This window comes from Aquila chrysaetos, chromosome 6, assembly GCF_900496995.4.
Source record: "Aquila chrysaetos chrysaetos chromosome 6, bAquChr1.4, whole genome shotgun sequence".
Lineage (NCBI taxonomy): Eukaryota > Metazoa > Chordata > Aves > Accipitriformes > Accipitridae > Aquila > Aquila chrysaetos.
Genome location: NC_044009.1, coordinates 25,701,494 through 25,724,374, shown reverse-complemented (window position 1 = coordinate 25,724,374; position 22,881 = coordinate 25,701,494). Strand labels below are relative to the sequence as shown.

At 36.0% G+C, this 22,881-nt stretch overlaps 1 protein-coding gene across 18 annotated transcripts in view; it reads left to right on the top strand.

Moving 5' to 3' along the window:
* The window catches only part of ABI2 (abl interactor 2), a 70,966-nt gene that overhangs the window by 19,614 nt on the left and 28,471 nt on the right, over nt 1–22,881 (top strand). For 7 of the 18 annotated variants that reach the window (XM_030016502.2, XM_041124007.1, XM_030016497.2 and 4 more), the window contains exons 2-4: nt 9,103–9,270; nt 17,633–17,809; nt 21,574–21,591. In XM_030016502.2, coding sequence (XP_029872362.1) covers nt 9,103–9,270; nt 17,633–17,809; nt 21,574–21,591 — 363 coding nt within the window. The remainder of the gene's footprint in view (nt 1–9,102; nt 9,271–17,632; nt 17,810–21,573; nt 21,592–22,881) is intronic. The other 11 variants (XM_041124009.1, XM_041124008.1, XM_030016508.2 and 8 more) reach the window with 2 other exon arrangements.

The following is a 22,881-nucleotide window of genomic DNA, read 5'->3' as shown; positions in this document are numbered from 1 at the left end:
CTGAGTTTCAGCTGGCTTAAAAATGAGGAAGTCACGATCAAGAAATTCTAGTGACATTTAGTGCATCATTACAGGTTTTTAGTAATCTGAAAAACAGAACAACTTGATGTCAAAGACTTTACAAAAGTATGAACGCTAAGAGTATATTCCTCAGCTAGCATGCTTGTTATTAGTATTCAGATAAATTAAGCTAAATTATCATAATAATTAAGTTATAATAATTACAATAATCTTATATTCATATCAGTGGAATATGATTAATGCAATTAACCTTGCATTTGGAAATGGCTCTTCTTTTTTAAATATCACACTTATTGCTTGTTCTTTGAATGTTGTTTGAATTATAAAATCTAATGATAGTTTTGATACATTCTTAATTCCAAAACTGGTATCTTCTGTAATGATTGTGTTTGGCCTAAATGCCAGAGTTACTTACACAGCTTTGTTGATTGCTGTGCTTAGATTACTATGTGATCTCAGCTCAAAAGGTAATGTGTTTGATTAGATTTAGAATATACAGAATTCACAGTACTATGAGAGTAGTCCTAATCCCCTTTTGAGTTGTATTCAGATAGAGTTTACTTCAGTAACTTCACATTTAAAGGTGTTTTAAATTTTAAAAGCACTTTGTGTGAACAGCAAGTGAAATGCTTTCATTTAGGTGATGAGTAGAGACTTTGGATGCAATTGTGAGGAAATGTACTTTTCAGTTTGACAGATGTTTATAAGGTGGGATGGTTTAGGTGCCTGACTGTAACCTCTGTCTGTGCCTGGATGGTCCACTCACAACTCAAGTTTCATTGTAGTGCTGGTTCTTCCATTGTGTATTGTCACTTCTGAGGGTAGTTCACTAATAAAAAAGGAGTCATGTCACTAGGAGACTAACATGCTCTGTTCTTCACAGATGGGACAAAGAGTTGTCAAGCAGGTTACTTTAATTATAGTTAGCTGTCCAGATAAGGTCATGTTAAAATTATGAAGCAAAAATACTGTCTCCAAAGTCTAGAGCTACCATTTTTCTGAAGTTGTATGCCATATTACCAGTCCCATTAATCTTGTTGCTTCCCCTGTTGCATGGCCCCAGTGTATCTTGCTGCTTGTGTATTCTTCTGAATACAGAATAATAGAAAGTTGCCTGAGAACTTATCAGTGGGTTTGTGGAAGGGTATGTGTGAAGAAGTGTTTCCCATTCATATCTGAAATGTTGTTTGCTTATGTTTCTTAACACTTGATTAATTCATAATGTTTAGGGTGTAGAGTACATGTAAATGGGCAAGATAACTATCAACTTTCCTTAATTTTAAAATAAATGTGTATACATTTGAGTAGGGTCACGAAGCAATCAAGCTAGCCCTCCCTCTTCCTAAAATAATGATAACAGCAATAATTACACAAATAAGCAATTTTATAGAGAAAAATGTTTACACAGAGGTGAATATTTTAGAGATTATAGTATTAAAATTGACAGAGAACAAAAAAATCTACCCCCACCTCCAAGTACTTTGGAGCTCTAGTTATACGAAGAACAGGTAGACTGCGTTTCCCCCTGTGTTCAGTGTACTAATAGAATACATGGATCCCCCTGCACATCTGAAAGGGAAATTTTGAGGTTTTCTGGTAGTTCTGTGGCATTTCTTTTTTCAGGAGCTCTGGGAGATCTCATTTCCTTCTGTTCTAAGATGTCAGTGATTGCTTCTGTGTTTTCATGCTTGTTTCACCTGCATGTTATAGACCAGCTACTTACCAATTGTATGGTACATGTTTTTCATGCTGGGAATGAGCAGTTCTGGTGGTGAAAAAGGAGTAAGGGATATTCTTTAGCAAGTAAGTATTTAATGAGGTAGTTTGTTAGAACAGAAAGCTATTGTATTTTTCACTGGCAGTTATGTAACTTTTTTGGCATGATTTTGGCATAATGATTGGATTAATGATGCTCAGTTTTCTTCTCAGTCATTTTTTCTAGCTTACGAAAGGACCTCAGAAAGCACTTGGATGGGCTAAGCAAATACCATCTGTGCAGTTGAATAAATGTGTGTAAAATATTTAATTATGTATGAGGCTTTCAGTAACTTTAAGGAATTTAGCAACAATTAAAATGGAAAGGATGATATAACAGCTCAATCTTCTGTTTTTCCACAGTAAAACTGAAGTGTGCTTTGTCAGTATTGCAGTTGGGCACATTTCGTACTGAATAACACAAGCTTGTTGAACTCTGTGGCATGCAGCTTTTGTTCTTGAGGCTTCTTAAAGCTGATGCAACCTCAACAGAAACCTGAGGGGTTTTGCTTGCTGGTCTTAAGACAAATGCCTGCTTGGATTTGTATTAACAGTAATCAAAAGAAACAACTGTTACATTGATTAAATGAAACTAATCTTCTGTCTCATTCTTAAAATTTCACTGTTACTTTTTTGTCACATGTATTAAATATGAGTTTTGTTTCACTAAACATTACTGTTTTGAACAATAGCAAGAGATGCTGTATATGTTGGGGAAGTGATTATTAAATTCTGGACACACCCTTCAGTGTAGTTAGTCCCATGTCAAACTGTTTAACCTCAGCTTCCACTTCGACACCTAAATATTACTGCATAAATGCATTGTATGCTGAAGAGTTGATTTGAATATGAATTGAGATTTTTCCATTCAGAAGTCTTTTTTCTAAGAGATTTTTAGGTTTAGGGTAGTTGTGAGTGACAGTAGGCTCAGAAATGAAAAGCTCTTTTTTTTTTCCCTCTCAATTCAACACTAAATGTTAATCGTGGAAGAATTTTTTTTTTCATATTAATATTAAAGGCAACAACTTGTGTTAATATTCTGTAATAAGAAATGCAATTTCTTTATCAACTCATAGGTCCAGATATTTTGCTCATCTAATAGAATTTGTTGTATAAGTTTTGTTAGCCCAACTGAAAACTTTGATCTTCCAAGTTGATGATGACTAGTGGTTAAATAATAATTTTTTTTTTTTTTTTTTTTAGAGCTAGAGCAGGGAAGAAACCTAGCTACAATAACCAACTAAACTGCCAGCAGCTTTTAGCGCTTCCTCTCATGCACCACTTTCAGAGCTCTCTTAATTAGCTCTTTCCAATTCATAACAGCTGTATTTTTCTTTTTTAACATGTTGCTGTCTTTGAAGTCTTTCCTTTTCTTCTCATTTGGTAGCATTTGTAGCATTTGGTAGTATTTCTTCTTTCATCTAGTTGGGCTGATATTCTGTAAATCTTACCATAGTGCTCATGTTGCCTCCATCTATTCTGTAAATCTTCCCATAGTGCTCATGTTGCCTCCATTATTTGTTTCCTTGTAGAATTTCTTTCTGCATTAATGGCTGTCCTTTTGTACAAAATTGTTTAAGTTCTTAACAGTGGCATAACAGACTTTACCACTATGTTCTGGTGGATCTCACTTTGGGGTGGGAGAATGCATTAAATTCTCGGTTCCTTTCTAGCCCTGCGTTTTGTGCTCTGTATGCATGTAAGATTTCATTTTACTGTTCGTATAGCCAAATTATTTTGGCATTTTGCATACCTTACTGCATGTTTTATTCTCTCATCTGCCCCACACTTTCCATTCAGTATAATTTTCTCTTCTTTGTAATTTGTTTTTATATTTGTTTTTGTATAAATACAAAAGTTTGTATTTCCCTAGGCAGGAGAAAGAACATTGAGAGGTTTAATTCCTAAATTAAAAGGATATCTTATATAGTCAGCAGTCCAGGCCATTTCTTATTCAAATCTGATAATGTAATTATGCTATGTAAATGGAACTTTCAGAGTGGCTAGAAAAAGTAATGCCTAGGCTCTGCATCCTGACATGAAATGTAGTCATCTTTGCGCTTGGTGCAGGTTGAATTCCACATCCTTTCTAATGCTAGCAATTTGGGTTATACAATCTAATATAAAAATGAGAAATATTTTCAGGTGAGCATTTGTATCATCATTCCTGAGCTGTATTAGACTTAGTGTCCATCTTTGTTTGGACTGGTATGTGAAAGTGGAAACTGTTAATAATTCTCCAGTGTCTGAAAGCAAGCACATACTATTGCACTGTGTATGTAATCCATGCCTTTTCTGACTGAATGTGAAGTCTGTGCATTTGTAGCTGACTTGAATGACTTTGATCTTCTGTTATCTAAAAGCCCCAGCTCTGGATAGAGTAGTCACTGTAGTCTATGTTGTAGCTCTCAGACTGGATCCATCCTGTGAAATATTTCCATCTAGTCTATAGTTTTGTTTTGTTTTCTGGAGGAGGCAGAACAACTGTTTTAGTAGTGGGTGCTTCCTACAAATGGAAAACATTCTCCAGGGGAGGGCTGGGCAGAGCAATAGCTGCTGCTGTGGCTAAGTGCATGGGGTACCACTTCCCGCTGCAGCAGAGGTAGCCTCTCCCAATAGTAGCTGACACCATCCTCATCCCATATGTGGGTGGCAGGAGCATCAGATGAGCTCTCTGTCCTGAGTTAAAATGGTGCTCTTAGTTACTGCTGAGAGCAGGAGAAAAGCATGCTGCTTTGTGACTCAGCATGGACCACCTGATGTGTGGATTGTGTGGAGAAAAATGATAAACAGCATAGATGCTAAGCTGCTGCATGTGAATTGGATAAGGTGGGCACAGAAGACATCAATGATCCAAACATTTTATCTTTTTAAAGCTGTGAAGATGATCCAGCTGTGGTGCTAAGTATCTTCTTAACATTGTCTGAAAAGTCAAAGCTGGAAGTTTAAGAGGTGGAGATGCAGCAGCATTCTTAACACAGTTAATGGAAAAATATTAAGGGAAACAAATGAGGCACTGTCCACAGGTCTTGTGAAAAAAAATTATAGGTAGTTGAGGGCTGGCAAAACTGCAGTGATATCTACTTTCCAGCACTTGTTCCTTTTCTTTAGCAAGTGAAGCAACTCTGGATAGTTCTTCCCTCTTTATTCTTGATTGCATGCTTCCCTGAGTTTCTGTGGCTATGCAATGGTTTGGATGAGGGAAAACTCATATTTTGGTTTATGGATCAGATAATTTTCATTTGGGACTCGCCTCCTGGTCTAATTCACTACAGCAAAGGGAGTGTGCAGCTTGTGTTGGGGACATCTACCTCCACAGGTACTGTTGATGAAACTAGAACCTGAGTCCGTAATATCATGATTAGTTGCTCAGACCATAATTTAGTAAACGTGATTTGCTCTTCCTTTGTAACATCTACTTAGTTTTGCCATGGCAAGTGTTTGCAGGTTTGCGTGGCAGGGAATAATGGAATTGACTGGAGTTTAAAGTAACCATTTGTTTCTTAGTTTTTTTTGTAAACTACATTAGGTACTCAAGCCACCATGCGGCCCTACAGATACAGTACTATCACAACAGAATGGATGTGTTAGGACTAGGAATGTTGGCAGTGTTGTAGAAGACTTATTTGTCAAACCATGGCTTTGATTACTTAAATTTAATATCCATTTAAAAAAGTACAGATCAAGCTGATGTAACAGTTGGAAGCATTGCTTTGCTAAGTGGTGTGCGTATAGATGTTACGATGTCCATTTTTTTCATAGGCATGCAAAATTTTACATGCACAAGTGCTAGATTAAAGATATTTTAAAACTTTAAAATGGAGAGATATTCAATGGTCTGTTTCATGGCATTTAATTTAGGTCAGGGCACTGAAAACATACTTGCTACCCGTTCTTGATCATGCTGACTGCAAATGTTCTGAGAACTGAAGGGCTTCAAGGACGCTGGTTAATATCCTTAAGTATTCACTGTAACGAGTCTTCATTTTGTTATAATGAACATAGCAGAATATGTTTCTCTTGTTTTCAATATTCTACATACAAACAGTATTCCATAGGTTACTGAAACTAGTGTCGAGAGGCTATCAGTTTGATTAAGGCCAAATTAGTATTTTTATCTTTCACTAGAGAATTTTGGTAGATGTGGATATTGAAAAAACTTCTTGCCTGCCTTAGTCAGGCATGAAGCATATTGGCTGGTATTTTGTTGTTCTGAAGATCAGAGTATCAGACCTTAGTTTGATGAGGGTTATGTTTGAATTTGGTTTACTGAGAACTTGAAATCATTATCTTATTTGCAGGAATATCTTTAGTTACATAGTTACACACTCAGATAGTTACCAGTGTACCATATAGTTGTCTAAATCTGTTGCTAGGTTTGAGCATGGCAACAGTTGTAAGCAATATAATTTGATGGCCATCAGAAATATACATGGGGAGCTTGTTACACAGGAGCATATGATAAGTTACCATCTCTGGAAGTCTGCTTTCCAAATTAAAAGTTAGATTTCATACTAAACACAACTTACTGTTTCAAGTTAAATTTTAACTGACATTTGTTATTACATCTGCACAGGGGAACTTTAGATATTCTATAAGTATTCCAGACTGTTTCCTAGTCATTGTGTGAGACCCAAGTTTTCATCTCTTGAAGGTTTTTAGGGTAAACTTGATTGTTTTAAAATGCTGTCATTAATTAATTTTTTTGTTGTTGTTGTGAAATGGCTTGACAACAGTAGGTTCAAATAGTCATTTTAATTTGAAAATTCAACATATTCTGCATCTTTCAGTACACAGGGAGAAAGTTTAAACTTTAATTTTGCTGTGCCAAGCATGAGTGGAGTTTGCTTCACAGAATTTTGGGTTCTGTATAAAGGCATGCAGAGCAAATCATAGTTGTTCAGGTTATCAGCCAAATACACAAACTAGACCTCTCAATCAAAAGGGTTTGTGTGCTAGTAACAGTTCCAAATGTGTTTATAGCATTGTTGTTTTATGAAATTTTTAATGTGTTTGAACATTGAGAAGCCAGTTCCTTGTTGGTTTGAATGGGTGTGAATGGGGGTGACTTGAATTTGCCTATTAGGTTATATCAGTGGAAGGACTAGCTCTGAACATATATTCATATTTGTGCTTCTTTAAGCAGTAAAACCATAGTAGAGGCTCATAATCTCTAAAATGATAGATTGTTTTCCTTTTGTTCTCAAACACTTGGGCTATTAATGAAAAAATATTGGGTTTGCTGGCTTCTACTCAGCTTTTCTGGATGTACAGTGTGCTAATGTAAATCAGCAGTTTCTGCTTTTATAAATAGACTTTGTCAGCAGCTGCAAAGCAAAACTGACAAGCTTCTGGTCATTTTTATTATTGCCATTCAGAAATAGTTTGAATAGCTGTGAAAGTGTCTGGTGGTATATATGCCTGCTGTAGTGATATTTGCAGACTGAGCTGAGGTTATGAGTAGGGAGAGGGAAAGAAGGAGTGCATTTGTAAGCCAGCAGTGTGAGAGTAGAGGCAAAGAGCTCTGTGTTCCTTCATTAGGGAGTCCTTAAGCTGAGTTTGAAGCTCTTTTATATAAAAGACATGCTGTCCGGCTGGCTAAAAGTCGTGAGTTCTTAAATGGGGTCTGGGGATAGCATTTACCTAACTTCTTTATAGCTGGATATAAGGCAGCCTTTACAAGTTTGCTCTGTTGGGCAACATCATCATACTGTGCCCTGAGAAGCTGTTTCTTAAAATTTTCAATTTCTTCTGCTGCTGGGTCTGGTTTTGTCTGCTGCATGGGAAGGAAACAGCTAGGCAAGAATGCTTACATTCTACAGCATTCCTCCCCCTCCTGCACCATTGTGGGAGCTCTTGTATGGCTGAACAGCAACTGCTGCTATCCTCCTTTCTAGAAGCAGACTAGGAGGTGGTACCAGTGTGGCTGGCAAAAAGGAATGCTAACAGGCCAACCGAGTCATTGTTGTTTGTGGACAGAGGAAAGGTTGCCAGGAAAGAAAAAATACTGAATATCTTTCATGTGAGCGTTTAATTGAAGTCCTGTGTCTGTGTTTACATGTGTGGGTGGTTTTTTTTCTTGAAAGGTAGCAGTCTTCTTTTAAGAGTCTTACTACAACATCTCTGGAAATATCTTTGGCTGTAAGAATTATTTTCCTGAAATAGATATGTCCTTACTTTCAGTGTTTCCCAAAGTACATATAAAATGGATGGTAGATTCAGCTTGTGCTGAAAGATATGGAATGATTTTATATTTCCCCTCTAATAAAAGCACATTTCTTGAATCTTGATACCCTACCTCTGTGAATAATATATAAAGGAAAGTAAATTATGAAATACAGTATTATAATGGCAGGTGGGAGTAGAGAACATTTGTCAACTGTTGCTTTAGAAACAGCACCATCAGCCTGTGAGGTGGCTAAAGATCACCTAAAAGTGAAATTCAGTGTATTCCAAAGCCTTGGAAACTGGAAAGTTTCTTAGCATCTTAATTGTATGTTTTACCAGTGCTTTAATCTGTATTCTTTGTACTGAATTAGATCTTGGTGATGTTAACTATTGTTCAAGGAGAAACACAGAACCCTGACAACTAGACTTTTGGCTTATTATTTTTGATGTTGTTTGAAATGTATGTATGTTTTAAAACTTCTAATGGATGTCTTCTGGCTTGATAGCCTTGAAATTTTTAGGTCCTCTACTACTAGAAAAATGGATCATACTAATTCTTCATAGAAGGAAATACTGACAATGTGAAAAAGCACGAAATACGTTTAAAAAGAAAACATGGACTTGTTATTTTTAAAAATGATTCCTCTCATTTTATTCAGCTACTATTTTAAGGGAGTAATTATAGTTCATTCACTGTGAACGACCATTTGTGACAATAATGAGGTCCAAATAATTGGGAGAGATTAGGAATATGGTATTTGGCAGATCCTTGCAGGCTGTTATGAGATCTAATTGAAGTACAAAGTTTAGAAGAACTAAATAGTTCTAAATAGTGCAAAGTTTAGCAGAACTAAAGAATAAGTATCTCGGAGTGTTTTTAAAGTTTATGGCTAAAATACTGAATAAAAATTTGCACTTTAAGTATTTCAAGAAAAGATGACAATGTTGTATACTAGCTTAATTCCTTTTATAAAGTATAGAAGCTCTTAAAACACAAGTATCTTTTGTGGAATGAATAGAAAGCAGGAAGAATGGTAACTCTGATGTAGAATTAGTTTGACTTGTGTAATTCTTTGTGCTTTAAAGACAGGCCAAAGACATTCCAAGAATCTTTGTGTGAGAGACTTTACTAAATAAACCTTTTATTTCTGCTTCTAGTCAGCAGATAAGCAGCGAGCCTTGGAAGAAACCAAAGCCTACACAACTCAGTCATTAGCAAGCGTAGCCTATCTGATCAACACTTTGGCCAACAATGTTCTCCAAATGCTGGATATCCAGGCATCCCAACTTCGACGCATGGAGTCTTCAATCAACCATATTTCACAAGTGAGACTTTTTTCCTGATTGTTCTTGAAATTACATAGCAAGTAAAACTCTCACCTGACATTTTGTGAATGAGAAATATAGTTGCATTTAAAACAGAAGGATGCATTTCTTCTCATATTAATTCTGGGAATGGGTGTCATTGTGTGATTGTGTATCTCTGTTAGTGTGAGCATTTTACACGGGATAAGAGGTTAAATGTATTCTTGGCCAGCTTATTGTTTGGAGAGTGGGCCATTCTACTTAAGTGAAAAGCAGAAAAATCGGTGATGGAAAAATCAGAATATTATGTTAAGGGACAGATTAAGCTTTCCAACTCCTGTTTGGTGACTTACTGCACTTGGTATTTATTGGCTACAGGCACTTAAAATTAGAAGAAAGAAATATGAAATGGATGGTGGAAAACAATACGTGTCATCTTTTTACTTTTCCTGTTGCTGTAATACTGGCATCTAATGACAAAAGCATAGATGACAAGAATACTTTGTTCCTGGCTTTTCTTAATAAAATGTACTTTGCAATGACATGAACAGAAGGCAAAATTAACGTATCAAGTTTGTGCATGGCTGGAGAACTCCTGCCATTGTTTGCAGTTTTTCTTAGCAGCAATGAACTAAGCTACTAATATCAGGAACCCATGTCCCATTACCACGCTGATGATGAGAGAATTTTGACTGCCAGAGTGGGCTGAGGATGGATGATAGATTTAGTGGAGGTTTACATGCCAATGACAGATTAAAAGAGAAATTAAGAGCAATGATACAGGACTTTCTGTTTTTCTGTTACTGGAGAGTTGAATGGCATCCTTACTGAATATTTTGTGTCTTACTTGACCAATACATTTTGGCTGCTAGGGTTTCTTGATCTCCATGTGATAATGTCATAAATTAAAATAAAGAATATTGTGGTATTTAGAAAGACATTTGAAAGTAGGAGCTGTGTAAGGTAGGAGATAAGCAGATTGAGCTGGTCTGTTAACTTGCTCGTGCTGAAAGGGTTGCTAAGCTAGTAGAGGTTTGAACCAGCAAAAGAAGTGAATAATTTTATGCTAGCTTAATGGGCTGAATTGGCTCAGTGAGGGGTCAGATGAATTCCAGAGCACGTACAAAGGAAGGGGTCGGAAGGATTTTCCCTTCTGGTAGTAGTACACTATTAGATTGCCTCAGTTATCTCATTCAACTGCATCCTCAAAAATAAGCTGAGAAGTTTGATTTCTTCTGCTGCATGCTTCATGCTTTTTGTTAATCCATGGACAAGTCAATTCATTTTTTTTTTCCCAGAAAAAGTCACAGATTACTCTGTGTGTGTGTGTATGTATATGTGCCATATATATGCTGTGTATGTGTGTATATGCCTCTGAGTGTGTATATATGTGTGTGTGTGCTTGTGTGTGTATGTATGTGCTTCTTGACAGGCTAGTGCCAGCTGACAAGTATTTCAGCTATTTAAGAGCTCGACACAAAAGACTGTATATGAATAAAATTATTCATATTCTCTGGATTTTGTATTTTATAGATGTAGAAGGTTCATTTTGTCACACAGTTTCTGTAAAGTAGCTTTTTGGGGAAAGGGCCATAGCATTTTGATTTTTTTTTCCTTCTGAGAAGCTGAGATTTATGCAGATTGAGATGCTAGGTTAGATTGTCTTTGGCATTTATACAAAATGGCTAGTTATTTAAAATGGAGCATGAAATTACCAGCGCCCAACACCTAATGAAGATGTATCTGCCAAAATTCATAGGCTGCACTTGAACAACCAAAAGAAGTTAGGTTTGTTTTTTTTTTTTTTTTTAATATCGCTGTAAAATTGAAAATTGCGTTTGTTTTGTTTTGTTTTGCTTTGGGTTTTTTTTGAGTCTGCATCATCCATATATAGAATGCTCCCAAATCTTCATGGAAGAAATGATATCAGAGGAGCAGACAGTATTTGAATTTTGGATATTACATACACGAAGTGTGTTGATCCAAGGAACTTTATTAAGTTGAATTCAGTATGTCAGAAATGGCTTCATCCCATGATACCAATGTTGTAGATGGTTATATAATCTGTCTTAATTTCAGTGGTTATTTTTCTTTTAAAAATGAATTTATTTTGTCACAGTTTCTGTGTAATAAATAATTTCTTCTCAGGAGATTTGTTTATACTTCTTCTGGAACAAGCCTAACCTGCAGAAGACTTCCTGGGTCTTTTTTATGTTGGGTGTAAAGTTTAGTGGACTTTTTCTAGTACCGCTTAAAATGCCTCATGGTGTAATACCTCATTGCCAAGTTACGATTTCAGTCAGTCTGACTTGAAATGATGTCAGTAACGTAGAACAGAAAACACGTTGGTAATTACCATCTGCTCGCAGTGCATTAATACTTTGGTCAGTAGGTATTGATATTTAAGTTTAGAATACACTAATGCAAATTATGATCTCTGGATGTGTAATTCTGCTTTTAATTCTGATTTGGAATTTCACATATTCTCCAAAGAAGGTAGCAAAATCATTTGGCTTTTAGTAAGAAAACTTTTTCAAAAGTGCTTGTCTTGTTCAAGTGTAGCTCCAACTGAAAGAGACGTGATTAACTGTAGAAGATAAAATATTCTAGTTCTCTGTTCATTGATAGAATGCCAGTTTATGTCACTTTCTATGTTTCTTTCTAAATGCCAACTTAATGAAAGAGCTGAAAAGGAAGCTGATAATCATTTGTGGTTTTTCAGGTTATATATAGGTCCTGAATAAGGAAATCATTACTATTGAAATTATTTTTATGCAAGTGATTAAATGCTATTGGTTTAAAATTTAGGATTACTTTGATTTGGTCTGAAAGCTGATGAATCTGTTCTTATTTGCCTTCTTGAAACTTGTCCAGAACTAGATGATATGCAGTGTTTCATATTTGGCTTAAAATTTAAATCCTAAATACAGATCATCTGTATAAATATTTATACTTGTTAAAAAAACTGTGTTACAGTTTTCAAGTTAGCAGACACTGTGAAATGTTGCTGATGTCCAAATTCTTTAATTTAATATGGCAGATTGTCAGGTTTTAGCGTTTGTATGGTGAGAAATATTTTTTCAGGTTTAGTTATAAAATACTCTTAGTTAGCAAGGTCATCTTTAAAACTCTTCTCTGCTGCTAATTATATAAACAAGCATGTTAACATAAAGGTGAGTGATAGTGATGAGTTATCTCCAATGGCACTGCACGATGGAGAAATCTGCTTCATCCTCTTCTTACAGAATCTGACTCCCATGATACCGGCCGTGAGAATAGGTATTGAGTAGACCACAGACTTAAACTTCTCTGTAGTCAGCACGTGTTGCTTAGCTGAACTGTAGCAACATGGGTGAGCTGGTTGGTCTCTGCAGGGAAGTTCACTTGGACTTTCCATTGCTAAGTTAGTAAAGGCTTGTAACCATTTTCAGTTGTCTTATTCTTGCAAGTTACAAGAATAGCCAAACTCTTTCAAAAATAGTAATGCAAGTCTAATTTTCCACAGTATATGCTACCTGTTTATGGAGCAAGTAGCTTTTCAGCATTTTTGTATCATGACCTCTTTCTTTGTGTGTAAGTTCCATACAACTTGAGTTGAGGCAATTAATGTCACATTTCTAACGTGTCAGAACTAGACAGTTACTCATTTTAAAGTAATAATCCATTTCTCAGGGTATTTTGCAACTAGTTTGTTTAAATTCTATCAAATTAGCTTTAAAAAAAAAAAAAAGCCCAGCAACACTAAATTTAAGCAACATTTTCTTTTAAGATTTTTTTAAACTTCATTTTAAAAGCCCAGACTAACAGACTGCCAATAAATCGATAAATTTAAATTGGAATGTTTTGAGAAGAAGAAGAAGAAGAAGAAGAAGAAATCGAGACTTCTGGAGACTTTTATTTCTGAAATTTCACTACAGTTTAGACTTTCAAAGTGCTGTTGTGGTTTAACCCCGGCCAGCAATTAATTATCATGCAGCTGCTTGCTCGCTCCCCCCCAGCAGGTTATGAGGAGAGAATCAGAAGAGTAAAAGTGAGAAAAATCGTGGATTGAGATAAAAACAGTTTAATAACTGAAATATAATAATAATGATGATGATGGTGATGATAATGAATTGTAATGAAAAGGAAAATAACAGAGAGAATTAAAACCCAAGAAAGAGTAGTGATGCAAATGAAGACAATTGCTTACCACCAACTGACCAATGCCCAGCCAGTCCCTGAGCAGCAGCCCTTCTGCCAACCTCCCCCCAGCTTTATATTGCTGAGCATGACATTGTATGGTCTGGAATATCTCTTTGCGCAGTTGGGGTCAGCTGTCCCAGCTGGGTCCCCTCCCAACTTCTTGTGCACCCCCAGCCTCCTCGCTGGTGGGATGGTGTGAGGAGCAGGAAAGGCCTTGACCCTGTGTAAGCACTGCTCAGCAGTAAGGAAGACATCTCGGTATTACCAACACTGTTTTCAGCACAAATCCAAAACATAGCCCCATAGCAGCTACTATGAAAAAAATTAACTCTAACCAGCCAAAACCAGCATAAATACTAACTTAATACTTTGAGAAATTTCACTTATAGGTAGAAGAGAATATTTCTCAAAACTCTGAGTTCAGTGACTTTTAAGTGAAGTGGTAAATAGTGTTAACTTTGGAATCCCAGAAATGATTTAATGGTTTTTCTATTTTAATCTTTACAGATCTTGAGGCTGTTTTTATTGAATTCAGTATGGAAACTTGATTTTTCAAAATGGCCAGAAAATTCCTAATAGAAAAAAGTGGAGTGGTTTATACTCCCCCCCCCCCCCCCCCCCCCCAAGCTATCCCTTGGCTTATTGCAGGCATCTTGGAAAGCATATGAAAAGATGATAATAATGAACCTAACGTCTAACAAACTGTCATTTAAAAGCTTTTGCCAAAGATAATGGAGCTATGGAGGAAAAAAAGCGTAGTAATGCTGTCAGGAGTCTGAAATTTCTTTTTAGAAAACAGTGTTTTAAGTTATAGAAGGGCACAGTGCATCTCATCTGCTTTTCCTGACAGACTTTCCAAGTCAGGTGTTTTGTTAGTCCAGCTTTAACCCCAAAAACTTCTCAGTAGAAGTTTCGAAACTGCTGAATAAACATTCTGCTAGCATTCTCCTGTCTCACTTAAGGGATTTATGATAGTACTGGAAGCAATAATTACCTGTGTGTTGAGGATAAATGTTTTAATTTTCTTTAGTAGCAGGTTAATCTTTGTTCCTTTCTCTACTAATCAAATACCTCAGTGTTCCTTTCTGCTGTTTTATAGGTGTCTTAAGATCTTATGACTCCAGTAGTCTCCTAAGCAAGAAAATGAAATTTTTGAAAAACTTGCCAGCAAAATGCTTTTCAATACAATTTTAGGAGTATATACCAGAATTAGGTGCCGTTTTTATACTCTTAGTCATTCCATAGCTATTCAAGGTAAAAAAAATGTTCTGAGTCATCATGCAAGACAATTCCCATTAGATGAGCTTCAGGATTTAATTAGGTTTTATGCATTTCATTGTTTATTACTGTAGTCATGCCTCACTGATCACCATAGTCCTTAAGGAAACCATTTGTACTCACAACTCCTATGAATAATTAAAAAACAACGCTTTTCATTCATAGAAACAAGTTTTCACAGTGCCAAGATACCATTGCTACAATAACATGTGCATTAAGTATCTGTACTCACACTGTATTTATAGATAATTGCATAAGAAAATACTAAAAGAACATCTTTGAAGTTGCAGTGGTCATGCACTTGAAATGGAGAGAAAGGAAGAAATCATCTTGCCAACACTGCACTAATTATTTTACTTTCTTTCTGATTTGTAGATCGAAATTAAGGCTCTGAGAGCATAGTGTCCAAGGCATAAACTAGTTTTGAATGACCAGATTCAGATCCATAAGGTTTTGATGCTTCAGTACATTTGAAACATCATATAGCATTTGAGGTGCAGACGCTGTTGCAGCTGAGGTTGTTCAACATTCTAGCAAATGGTATCAGAGGCCTGTGAGACAACATACAAGGGTCAGTGTAATGTTTCTGCAGTTCTCTAGTGACATGTCTAGATCACAGATGAAGTCTGAGATAATCGTAGAGATTGAATTTCTCAGTGGTATTAAACATGAGACTGTCCTCCAAGTTGTTGCAGTCACATACCGTTCGCTTGTCAAGAAAGTATGTGCTTTCTAACTCCTCAAAGAGATGAGGTGAGGATTCTATAGATGGTCTCTTTGGTCTGACAGCTACTTGTTCCACAACTTCTCCTTCCACTATCCTGCCAAAAGCACAGGTCTGGCACAGAGAAGGGATAAAAACCTGTGATGGAATATAAAATATTGAATCTTACCATGATGCAGAATGGTACACTTTTGGTACTCTGGCCTGGAACATGTTTATGTGCTCTGTTTGCACTGGTGCTTGTACAATCAATAATATGGTAAGAGCTATGAAGATCTGATCTGCACTGTTGTATTGGGGGATGGTATATAGACCTGGTCATCGCAGGGAACTTCAGGAAGGACTCTGGCAAACTTGGTTGGAGAGTGGTTTGGTTGTTTAGTAGTCGTAGAAGTATATGTGTTTCTGTTAAGCTTGTATGAACAGTGAATTTCTGCAGAGTTTATATATTGGCCAAATCTGGGTGAGTTTTTGTGAGGGTGATGGAGGATGTGTCCCAGATAGTTTAACAACCCCTATTAAATTTCAAATCATTGCTCAATGAACTCAAGCTTTCCAAAGAGAGGGTTGCCAACATATTTTGACCTTGAATAATCTATTTTTTCTATAGCTGTGTCTTAAGAAATAGCTGTGCAGCTTTAGTAGAAACCTTACAGTTCTAGGCAGGTGGTACTAGAGGTGGCAGAAATGTACATGACAAAGCCATTTTCAGTGTTTAATTTTAGCAAAGTTGCAAGATCTTGAAAATATGTTGCTGGAAAATACTAGGTAATCTTGATAGATAGTAATTTAAGCTTCCATATAATGCCCTTGGTATTTGTGGAAATTCTTCTCTGGAAAGAATGTAAAGAAACAACTTCTTGGAAGTGTTGGGTTTTTTTTGGTTTTTTTTCTTTGCTTTTTTTAAAGTTTTTGTAGTTTTAAAGGTTGTGATGGTTGCACAAGGTAATACAGGGTCCATTTTGCTTGTTTTGCTATCAGTAGCACAAACAAAAGGGTAAAACAGTGTAACCAACCCCACTGCCCCAATTCCTGCCCACAGAGAAATAAAATTTAAAAAATGTGTGTTCTGAAAAGGAGTTCTCATTTGTACCTGTTCCTTAGTTACTGCAGAGCCTGTCTCCTAACTGTGAAAAGTCTTCCTAGTGCCACTTATGGTCACTAAAGTGGTAACAAGAAATCCTATGAATGTTTAGAAATCCTAATGGTGGTGATTCTGGCTGTTTTCTTACTTTTTTTTTAGCCTGTAGCTAAAATGTTTGTTCACAAATCTGGTCAATTTCCTATAAGGAAAACTGTTTTGTGAGCAAGGAATTATTTTTGTTTTACATGATGCAAGCAACTCCGTCCACCGTTATTTAAGAGATTTTACTTTCCTGGAAAGGATAGATAAACTTTTTGGTAACTTTTTCCTAGTCTTGTTACCAAACAAGATTCAAGTACATGTTTTTAGGCAACAAATTTTCAGCAGAGCTTTGTCTTACACTAGAGATTCTGCCGTGGTACTTGTAATATGAGGAGGGAGGGATTTTCAGTGTTGGCCTTAGGCACTCTAAGTGAAGGCACTGGACTTAACCACTGGCTTCATTGTGGATAAATTAGTACTGAGCACCTTCTAAAATCTAATCATTGCTTTGTGATGAGTGATTTGTAATGACTGAAATATCTTGTCCATTTGTCTGAGTGAAATTTTATTCTATCATATAACTAACTACCAGTCCTAGTTTAGCAAACTGTTTTACAGTGTAAGAAAACCCTGCTTATGGCTTGTTTTTCAGGTCATAAAAGTTAAGGTTTGGGAAGGTATCCTTACACTTCATCTAGTTGGAGCCTATTTCAAAGACGAGCTTAGAAAGCAACTGTAAAATTAAGAAGGCTAATTGAAGGAATCGTATAAAACAGTGTCAGTAAATTAATGGGAACTACTAAGAATGGAAAGGAGGAGGAATTTTGCTAAGCTGTAAAGAATGAGAGTAACAGAAAACCCAAAGAACCTGTAGGTATTAATGTGGGTTTAGAGGTGGCAAGTTCAACAGTAAATTGAACAAAGATGATGTAATCAAATATATGTAGTGATATGTTTAGCACAGTATAAAGAGATCTTCGAAACATTGGAACTGATTCAAATTTTTTTTTTTTTATACTGACTCTGTATTCAAATGCATACCACTGTTAGTAAATACACTGCGTCTTTTGTAGACGGTGGACATTCACAAAGAGAAAGTTGCTAGAAGAGAAATTGGTATCTTGACTACAAACAAAAACACCTCAAGAACTCACAAAATCATTGCACCAGCTAACTTGGAGCGACCAGTTCGCTACATCAGGAAACCTATTGATTATACAATTCTAGATGATATTGGACATGGAGTGAAGGTAGGTGATATTGTTAAAACAGCCAAACTGCAAATACATTGTCTTTGTATATTTTCAAAATAACCTGATTCTTTTCATGGTAATATACCAGTTTCTCCTTGCCTGGCCGGTGTGTGTATAAACGTAAGAGGAGTCCTGTCCAATTTGCAGTTGCCCCTTCCCGTTCTCTTGCCCCGGTGTTTCTAAACCTTGCAAACCCACTGAATCTTATTTCTGAGGATATTCATGACTATGGGTTTCACTTTTTAAAATGCTTCTGAATACCTACTTGTGTGATGCTGCCTTTATTGTTTGAATCAGTTGCCAGGGATATACCTGAGAACTGAAAGGCTAATGACGGTCACTTTTCTGCCTGAATTAGCACCACAAAGTATGATCTAGCTGTAATTGCCATTCATTTACTTTGAAGCTCACCCAAAGAAAGGGTTTGCATGAGAAGTATTATGTGCTCCCTTTTCTTCTTTCTGTCAGAGTCAGTTATACCCATATCCTGTGGTGTGCTTTGTCTCTACAACTTTTGTGCCATATGGGGTTTCAGAATGGGAATATTGCTGCCAGGTTTGAAGTCAGCTGGTTCTCCCTTTTAAGACCAGGAAAAAAGGAGGAATTTCAGGGCAAAGATCAGACTGAGACACAACTGGTGGCTGTTGTATGCAAGCATTAGATCAGTGTAGACAACAGCAGTAATATCATGTGCAAGATTAGATATGCGTTTTTAAAAGCACATCCTGAATGTAAACACAGTCTTAGCAGGTGTGAGCTCATTGTTAACTTGTGCTGCCAGGAAAACAAATACGGAAATGAGAACACTGACAGTGTTAAAGTTCCAGGAAAAGAAAGGTAAATAACACAAAGCAGTGTCATTTTTACATGACAAACTAACAAATCTGTAAACCTGCTAAGTAGCAGTAAGGTAAGATGCTTCTTCCAGTCAAAGTACACCAGAATTTCTTTTGCTTGACAGCTAACTGCATTAAGTTATCTATGTTGTTCAATTTGAACTGTCTGCTTGGATAGCCCTTTAAATGGCAATAGGTTGTTTAAGCAAACAATTAAAATTCAAATTCTGAACAGTCCAATTTAAATCTTTCCCAAGCAATTTTACTCAAAGTCTTCTCAACATCCTGTTCATTAACAGAAAGTCTTTTTTCCCCATTTTTTACCAAAAGAGTTAACCTCAGTTTGTAACTCTAAACAGATTTTAAAAAGACAAGTGACTCTAAGCTTGATTTGGAAAACCAAACCAAATCAAACCAAAAAACCCCAGCATTCATAACTACAGTTTTGACCAGGAAATTATTATCAATCTTCTGTTAAAATCTACTGCCAATTTTTATAGATTTAGAATTTATGCAGGTCAGCAGAACTCCTTCTGGATATGGATGGAGCATATTAACCTGTAGGATTACTGTTGCTAATATTTTAATGATCACTGTTGTTTTAAGGAGATTATTTTAGAACTCATTAAAGAATAGTTTTTAATTGCTCTGCAGCACAATTGTACTTAGCACTGGCTCTAAACCACTGTAATTGGTATCCCACTTACCTCAATGTAGCATAATCATACTCGCTGTGATGCAATGAATTACGTTCTTCTGAAAGAACATAGTTCATCAAATGGATGATGACTCAAATGTGTATTTGCATCCATTTGTTATGCTTGTGATATGCTTGAAACATCTTCCAAATGATATATATACAATGTACTATAACTATAAAATGAAGAAGCATTGTGTACTTGTGAAACAATAAGCAGAGAACTTGAAATCATGCTATCCTTAAGATCCATAGATGTGTTCCAATCAGGTTAATCCTGTGTTCAGCACAGAAGAAAGAACCATTGTCGCTGATGGGGAGAAAGTGGCCAGTTGTGCTTATGAACCTGTTGTTTTTGTTCTGCTTAAGTAACTACAGATTAGTTTACTAGCTCTCTGGCTGGAGAACAAAGAAAAAAAGAAAAGGGGTAGGAGCTTTAAATTTGCCTATTTATAGCTCTTTATTGCTTGAGCTGTGGCATTTTTCCCTTCAAATGAGTATTCAGAAGGAGTTATTGCATAAATAATACTAAAGTTTCAGTTAGCAGCAGGATGCCTCAGTCTGCATTCTTTGTCCTTTTTCTGCTACAGGGCTTCCTCTCTAGTACCTGGACCCAGAATTATGCATTGTCAGGATAATCAAAGAGCTAATGCAGCAGGCATTTATTGCAGCCCCTGAGAAAGATGGCAAACTGGACAGAGAATAATACAGGAGATAATACAGGGAGCATCCTTGGCCAAGAAATCCAGTATGCCATGTTGAGAGTAGTAGTATAGGTGCTTGAGCGCCTATTCCTTCCATTCAGAAATTCGAAGCATCAGTGAATGCCACCTTCAGGAAAAGGTGCTCTACAATATGGTTTCTTAATAGGTGAGAGAGAATTTAAGTGCCACTATATCATTCCAGTAGTCTCTCCTCATCTTCTCTCCCTGAAGCTACAATGCTGCAAAAATCTGAAGAACCTTTTGTCTGAAAGAGATATGCCTTCAATTTTTTTCAAATTGAGTTTCCTGAGCTACAAAGTCTTCCAATCTGTTCTTCCCTCCAAAGAGTTCTTTAGTCAAGAAGATGAAAAAAAAAAACCAACAAAAAAGCTTGATCCATTCAAAGTGGTGTGTATTAAGGCACTGTAATTATCAGGCAGTGCTGCTGAGGAAAAGGTCTCTGCTCATGGACCCTCTAATGTAACTGTATGAAGCAGAGACCGTTTTGGTTAATAGATCTGTGGAACTTTAAACTCAAAGACAGGAGATTTTCTAGTAAATCAGATTATGTTTCTTTTTTAATACATTAGGGTCTCTTCTAAATGGTTGAAACAGAGTAGTCACTCTGGTTGCTCCACTGTTGAAATTCTCCGTATTTAATGTTTGGTGTTACAAAAAGTGTACGAAATGTAATGATACGTTTAGATTAGCTGAACTGAAAACAGATCAAACGATATTCAAATAGAAAGACTAGTATTTTTGAAAAAATTATTATGGCGAAAGAAGGTACATGGTGTTGTGCGACTAAGATGTAGGACTTAATGTCAAAAAGCTAGCACTTAGGCTTTAAAATAAGATTTCGCTGTTTGTTAATGTCTTACTATATTTAGAAAATTTAGTTTAGAAAATACTGATATGTGGTGCAGTATACATATAGAGTGCTGTACTTCTTACAAGATGTAATGATTTGCTCTTGATCTTTGTTAAAGAGAGATCTCATGGCACCAGGTTAAGAGTTAACTAACAGCATTGTCTAGAAAAGAACATACATTAGCTTTCATATTCTAGAGGTTTCTGTTTCAGCTAGTTGTAAATATGCTAATGCATGTAACAATTTAAATGAGCTCAGGGTATTGATAAGGCTATTTTTTGACAGCTCAAATAAATTAATCTCTGAAGTTAATTCATCTAGATCTCACGATCCATTCTGACAGAAGCTGACTTTTTGTTAGCACTGTAGGAACTTGAATAAACAGTGTACAAGCATTTGAGCATTAATTTTAAGGTGTTAATCTAAAGGCTTTGTGGTCAATGTATATTAAAAGTTTCAGCTTGAAAATCTTTTGTTCATGACACATTCTGCTTTAACCACTCTTTCTATGATCTACTGATACATTATTTTGTTAATGCTGAATGCTTAACTTTTTTCTTTCTTTTTCCTTTCTCTTCATATCCTGAAGTTCCGACTAACCTTTCAATGCTTTTTTTCCTTACCTCTTTTATTTGCTCCATTTATGCATTAAGTGGTTGCTTAGATTTAAGGTAAGAAACCCCAGGGCTGGATTTCCATTCTTATTATTCTGAGACTATTACACACGGGGAGATGATTAACATGAATGTTACTGATTGTTTAAAACAACACCCGCTCTCCCTCCTGTATATCAGACCTTCTGTTGAATGATTTCATTGCAGATAAACATTTTGTGATATAAATTGATGTATTTATGTAAGGAAGCTAACATAGCTCATTTTAAAAGCTTTGTGGCAAAATACTGACTGCCTTCAGCATATCTACCAGATCATTTACAAGGGAGGAATGTTGTGCTAACCTTGTGTAGACAAAAAGATACAGTGAATAGATAGCAGCTGAATATGAGCCTCCCCCTGTGTAATATTCTTTTTATCCTATATACGGTGTAAGTTATGAGTTGATTTAGATTAATGTTTCAGTGTGAGATGGTTCAGATAATGGGCTCCGAAGGTGTGTAACAAACTCAAATCTGTATATTATTTTTTAAAGTTGCAGTATCCTTAATTTTTTCAGAAACTGCTAGCACTATTTAAATACTGAGAGGCACTCATACATAGAAATTTTCATACATTTGATAGTTATGTAAAATATTTAATAACTCTTAAACAACAAGCTAAGTGATTTATTTAGTTGAATATTAAATGAATAGTACATCAAAGAACTCTGAAGTATGTCAAATTCTCAAGGATCTTAAAGAGGTTGAAATGCTAGTAGTCTTAGTGGCTGCAGAAGTAGCAATACAAAGCATCAAAACAATTAGACAAGCAGTTAAATGAAGTTACACGGTACTATGCTGGAGTTCATAGTACGTTAATTAATAGATAGGTTATAGCCTTTATTGAGTATTGTGGTATCATCCTCTTCCTGAAGTGCATCTGTTTTGGGGAAAGAGGGAACGAAAGTTTTTTAGTAGCAGCGCCACAGTTTTAAAGTGGAAACTGTATTTTAGAACATAAAATACTAATATGTAGTATGTGTACATTAATTAATGAAGTTCCAAGTTGATGTGAAATATTTTTCATGACTAAGTATTTTCCATGACTGGAAAAAGCTAATAGAAAATCCTGCACATTGCTGAAGAGATTGCCTGTAAAACCAGGTATTAACTGTAGATATCCCAATGATGCCCCTATGGAATTGGCCAGATGGTACTTTTAGTAAGATATTTAAGTGTATATAGTGCATCTGATCACACTGGAAAATCTTTGATAAATGAGAGATTTCTCGCGTGTCATTTGAAATTTATTTTTACATAAGTGTGTGAGATACCGTATTTCAAGTCATGTAGTGTTTAAAAGCTT